General features: G+C 66.7%; 1 protein-coding gene across 1 annotated transcript; it reads left to right on the top strand.

Annotated features, from left to right (window-relative positions):
• Positions 1-179: 179 nt before the first annotated feature.
• Positions 180-3,031, top strand: MEX3C (mex-3 RNA binding family member C). Its single transcript, XM_030969479.1, is given in 5 exon segments — positions 180-233; positions 950-1,719; positions 1,721-2,372; positions 2,374-2,808; positions 2,957-3,031. Coding segments are annotated over 4 exon segments (1,821 nt in total). The 3' UTR covers positions 2,719-2,808; positions 2,957-3,031.
• The last annotated feature ends 2,840 nt before the right edge of the window (positions 3,032-5,871 follow it).

Here is a 5,871-nt window from a genome sequence, read left to right as displayed (position 1 = left end):
GGTTTAAAGGGCAGAGCTGGGTGTCGGCGCGGGCGGGACAGACGGACGGGAATGCACAGACACCCGGGGCTGGGCCGGGCCGGGCCGGTGCGCTCCCCCCTGCGGGGCTGAGCGGGCCGGGCCGGCCGTGCGCGCCTCGGTGTCCCGCACACGGCAGGGAGCGGCTTGGGAACGGGGGAATGGCGGAGCCGGCGGGCGGGGGCGTTCCACCGACTGCGGAGATCCCACGGCATGCGGGGTCCTGAAAGGTGGGGAAAACCTCGTCTGGAACTGTGGGAGGTGCTAGGGAACCTGGGGTGACAGGCACTGAGCGTGGCGTGCAGTGAGGGATTGTGTCACTATATATGTGTGCGTGTGTGTGTGTCTGTGTGTGTATGTGAGAGCTGTGCTGGGAGCTCCTCCGTTTGTGTGTGCCCCGTGAGTCTGACCCCGGAGTTTCTAGGAAGCGGGAGACAGAGATGACACCAGAGACATGGAGACGGTGCTGTGCGTGCTGTGTGTGCCGCGGGGCAGGCAGGGGGCACAGGGGCTGCGGCAGGCTGGGGCTGAGCCTGGGCTGGGGCTGGGGCAGGCACTGGGGGTCCTGCGGACTCTCCCTGCCCCCAGAGCTGCCCGTGCCTCCCTGCCCCCTTCCTGAGTCCTCCGGCGCTGCCCAGGACAGTGAACCTCCTCCTCCTCCTCCTCCTCCTCCTCCCCAGCTGGGGCAGCCCTGGCCTCGCTCACCGCTTGCCCGCCCTGCAGCAGCGGCCCCTCCTGCCCTGCCCTGCTCCTGCTCCTGGGAATGCCCCACTGTGGGCCTGCTCGTCTGTGCTCGTGTTGCCCGCCCGCCCTCCTGCTCCTGTGCTGGGCAAGCTGGGCTTCTGTTCACACCCTGCCTGAGCACCTGGAGTGTCTCAGGAAAGAGCCCGCTGTGTCCCACAAACTGTCCTTCCGTCCCTAAAAATCAAAGGGAAGCGTTCCATGGAGTTGTGATTTCTGTGTGGGGCAGCATTTACTCGGGCAAGAGAGAAGCCCCGCAGGTGGAGCCCTTTTGTGTGTGTGGGGTCTGCTGGGGCTCCCGGGGCAGCTGGAGGAGGGTCCCTCATCCCGCAGGGAAAAGCAGAGTTTGGGTAACACCCGTGGCAGGAGGCACACGGGTTCTCAGTGGCCCACGGTGGCTCTGTCTGGGGCACAGGGCTGTGCTGCAGGCCGAGGGTGCAGGGCTGGTGTGTCGGCAGAGCTGTGTGTGCGTGAGGCTCCTGCAGCGCCGTGCAGAGAGCCGGGGACGCCCCGTCAGGGGAAGCGGGAATTCGGGAATCTCTGCGGGGGGCTCGGGAGCAGGGCTGGCAGCAGGGATGGCCCCGTGGCAGTGGCGCCAGGGCAGTGCTGCCGGAGCCCTGCTGAGCTGCGGCTGCCGAGCTGTGCCCGCTGGCCTGGGCGGGCGGGGCAGCCCTCGGGAACCGGGGGCTCTGGCTGGGGTGTCACGGGCCGGGGAGCGCTCCGTGCCCTGGGCCGCCCGCTGACCCGCTGTGTTCCCCGCACAGGCTGCAAGATCAAGGCGCTGCGGGCCAAGACCAACACGTACATCAAGACGCCGGTGCGCGGCGAGGAGCCGGTGTTCGTGGTGACGGGGCGCAGGGAGGACGTGGCCGCGGCCAAGCGCGAGATCCTGTTGGCGGCCGAGCACTTCTCGCTGATCCGGGCGTTGCGCGGCAGGGCCGCGGGCGCGCGGGGGCCCGTGCTGCGCGCCCGCGCTGCCGGGGCAGACCACGGTGCAGGTGCGGGTGCCGTACCGCGTGGTGGGGCTGGTGGTGGGCCCCAAGGGCGCCACCATCAAGCGCATCCAGCAGCAGACGCACACGTACATCGTGACGCCCAGCCGCGACGAGGAGCCCGTGTTCGAGGTGACGGGCATGCCCGAGAACGTGGACCGGGCGCGCGAGGAGATCGAGATGCACATCGCCCTGCGCACCGGCGCCTTCCTGCAGCTCGGCCACGACAGCGACTTCTGCGCCAATGGCACCGACGTCGGCTTCGAGGGCGGCCCCGCCTGGCCGGGCCCCCGCGCCCGCCCCAGGATGGTCTCCAGCTACCGCAACGACAGCTCCAGCTCCCTGGGCAGCGGCTCCACCGACTCCTACTTTGGCGGCAGCCGCCTGGCCGACTTCAGCCCCACCAGCCCCTTCGGCGCCGGTGGCTTCTGGATCGGGGAGGCGCTGCCGGCCGTGGGCGCCGAGGAGCCGGCGCTGGACTCCCCCGCCTACGAGCCCCTGCCTGCACCCTCCCCGACCATTTGGGCGCCCCTCGAGCCCGCGGCCGCCCGCCGGGCCTGGGCAGCGAAGCCCGCGGGCGGCACCAGGGCCCCGCGCCGCGTCAGCCGGCCCCCACGCCCGCCTGTCGCCCACCTTCCCCGAGGGGCTGGAGCACCCGCGGGCCAGGGGGGCCCGCAGCGACCGCCCGGGCCCCCAGCCCGGGCTGCCCGTCTGCATCCCCGCCTTCTCCAACGGTACCAACAGCTACTCCTCGTCCAACGGCGGCTCCACGTCCAGCTCGCCCCCCGAGTGCCGCCGCAGGCACGACTGCGTCATCTGCTTCGACGGCGAGGCCAGCGCCGCCCTCGTGCCCTGCGGCCACAGCCTGTTCTGCCCGCAGTGCGCCAGCTGGATCTGCGCCAGGGACGCGCCCACCTGCCCCGTGTGCCAGGCCGCCGTCAGCCAGGCCGTGCAGATGCACTCCTGAGCCCGCTGTGCCAGGCCGGGCTCTGTGCCCCGTGTGCCAGGCTGCCGTCAGCCAGGCCGTGCAGATGCACTCCTGAGCCCGCTGTGCCAGGCCGGGCTCTGCCCCGTGTGCCAGGCCGCCGTCAGCCAGGCCGTGCAGATGCACTCCTGAGCCCGCTGTGCCAGGCTGGGCTCTGCCCCGTGTGCCAGGCTGCCGTCAGCCAGGCCGTGCAGATGCACTCCTGAGCCCGCTGTGCCAGGCCGGGCTCTGCCCCGTGCGGGCAGCGGGGCTCAGCGGGCACAGAGGGGTCGGGGCTGCTGTGTCGCGTGAGGGGAGCTCTCATCCATTACTCAGAGCTGAAAACACACAAGTTTGGGCGGTGCGAAGGGCCCTGTCGTGGGCAGGCCTCTGTGCTGGCAGCCGGGGCCTCGCTGCCCCACGGAGGGGCCGCCTGCCCTGGGGGCCGTGGCCCGCCAGCTACCCACACTTCAGTGCTGCCTTCTGTACACTGCCAGTGCTCAGAGCAGGTCTGGGAAACGCCTTCTGTCCCGCTCTCTGCCGCCGCCCACGCCTCACCCTCCAGCCCTGCAAACACCTGCCCTGGCCCTGGGGGCACCGGCGGAGCCACCGGCATGGACAGGCACAGGGACAGCAGCAGCCCGGAAAGGGCTCGAGGGGTTTGTGATTCCCATGGGAGCAGCCAGGCTGCGCTGGGCAGCGTGCCCCAGGAGCTGCCCCAGGATCGTGTCCCAGGATCCTGTCCCAGGATCGTGTCCCAGGAGCTGCCCCAGGATCGTGTCCCAGGATCCTGTCCCAGGATCCTGTCCCAGGAGCTGCCCCAGGATCGTGTCCCAGGATCCTGTCCCAGGATCGTGTCCCAGGAGCTGCCCCAGGATCCTGTCCCAGGATCCTGTCCCAGGATCGTGTCCCAGGAGCTGCCCCAGGATCCTGTCCCAGGATCGTGTCCCAGGAGCTGCCCCAGGATCGTGTCCCAGGATCGTGTCCCAGGATCGTGTCCCAGGAGCTGCCCCAGGATCGTGTCCCAGGATCGTGTCCCAGGAGCTGCCCCAGGATCGTGTCCCAGGATCGTGTCCCAGGATCGTGTCCCAGGAGCTGCCCCAGGATCGTGTCCCAGGATCGTGTCCCAGGAGCTGCCCCAGGATCCTGTCCCAGGGTTGTGTCCCAGGATCGTGTCCCAGGAGCTGCCCCAGGATCGTGTCCCAGGATCCTGTCCCAGGATCCTGCCCCAGGAGCTGCCCCAGGATCGTGTCCCAGGATCCTGCCCCAGGAGCTGCCCCAGGATCGTGTCCCAGGATCCTGCCCCAGGATCGTGTCCCAGGGTTGTGTCCCAGGATCGTGTCCCAGGATCCTGTCCCAGGATCGTGTCCCAGGAGCTGCCCCAGGATCCTGTCCCAGGATCGTGTCCCAGGATTCTGCCCCAGGGTTGTGTCCCAGGATCGTGTCCCAGGTCCGTGATGCCCCGGGTGAGGGTGCTGACATTCCGTTTGTCCGATCAAGCTGTTCCCACATCACCTCCTAGCGAGCCTGCAGATCAAGATGTGAAGCCTCACCATGTGCAGTCCTCGTCTTGCACACGCTGTAGATGTACGGTTTGTTTTCACTCAGGAAGAGGAAAACTGGGGAGTTGTGTGCGTGCCCCGCTCCTCAGCCACCGTGGCCCTGCATCAGTTTGCTCCATTTCAAAAATGTCTTTCCAATCACGAGTTTAAAGAAGAAAAAGGAAAAGAGAGTCTCTTGGACACTCTTCCTGCATTTCAGCCTGTGGATGTTCCAGCTCCTCCATCCTCAGCATGTTCCCAAATCTGCGCTGGCATAAGTCAAAACAAAAACAAGCAAACAGAACAATATGGAAAACCAAAACAAAAAAAGGAAGAAAGAAAGGAAAAAAAATAATACAAAATGGAGTTCTGGTGGATTTTTTCTATTTTTGTTTTGGAAGCATAATTTTCCCAAGACAAAGCTTTTTTCTCAGTATAACAGAAAAAAAAAAGGACAAAATGAAATTACACCTATGTTGAACTAGTAAATACGCAGAAAACTTTATTTTTTATTTCCACTTGAAGAGTCACATTTCGTATTACAAGTTTACAGATAACGGTTTTTATTTGGTGATTCCGAGTCTGGGAGCTGCCCTGAGGGCACGGCCGGTGTCCGAGCGGGGCAGTGTCCGAGCACAGGCAGTGTCCGAGCGGGGCAGTGTCCGAAGCGGGGCAGTGTCCGAGCACAGGCAGTGTCCGAGCGGGGCAGTGTCCGAGCGGGGCAGTGTCCGAGCACAGGCAGTGTCCGAGCACAGGCAGTGTCCGAGCGAGGGCAGTGTCCGAGCACAGGCAGTGTCCGAGCGGGGCAGTGTCCGAAGGGCAGTGTCCGCGGGGCAGTGTCCGAGCGGGGCAGTGTCCGAGCACAGGCAGTGTCCGAGCACAGGCAGTGTCCGAGCACAGGCAGTGTCCGAGCACAGGCAGTGTCCGAGCGGGGCAGTGTCCGAGCACAGGCAGTGTCCGAGCACAGGCAGTGTCCGAGCGGGGCAGTGTCCGAGCGGGGCAGTGTCCGAGCACAGGCAGTGTCCGAACGGGGCAGTGTCCGAGCACAGGCAGTGTCCGAACGGGCAGTGTCCGAGCACAGGCAGTGTCAGCGGGGGCAGTGTCCGCAGGGGCAGTGTCCGAGCACAGGCAGTGTCCGAAGGGGCAGTGTCCGAGCGGGGCAGTGTCCGAGCACAGGCAGTGTCCGAGCGGGGCAGTGTCCGAGCGGGGCAGTGTCCGAGCACAGGCAGTGTCCGGCGGGGCAGTGTCCGCGGGGCAGTGTCCGAGCACAGGCAGTGTCCGGAAGGGCAGTGTCCGAGCGGGGCAGTGTCCGAGCACAGGCAGTGTCCGAGCGGGGCAGTGTCCGAGCGGGGCAGTGTCCGAGCGGGGCAGTGTCCGAGCGGGGCAGTGTCCGAGCACAGGCAGTGTCCGAGCGGGGCAGTGTCCGGAAGGGCAGTGTCCGAGCACAGGCAGTGTCCGAGCACAGGCAGTGTCCGAAGCGGGGCAGTGTCCGAAGGGGCAGTGTCCGAGCACAGGCAGTGTCCGCAAGGGCAGTGTCCGCAGGGCAGTGTCCGAGCGGGGCAGTGTCCGAGCACAGGCAGTGTCCGCAGGGCAGTGTCCGAAGGGGCAGTGTCCG

This window comes from Camarhynchus parvulus, chromosome Z (assembly GCF_901933205.1).
Source record: "Camarhynchus parvulus chromosome Z, STF_HiC, whole genome shotgun sequence".
NCBI lineage: Eukaryota > Metazoa > Chordata > Aves > Passeriformes > Thraupidae > Camarhynchus > Camarhynchus parvulus.
This window is presented reverse-complemented; position numbering and strand designations above follow the sequence as displayed.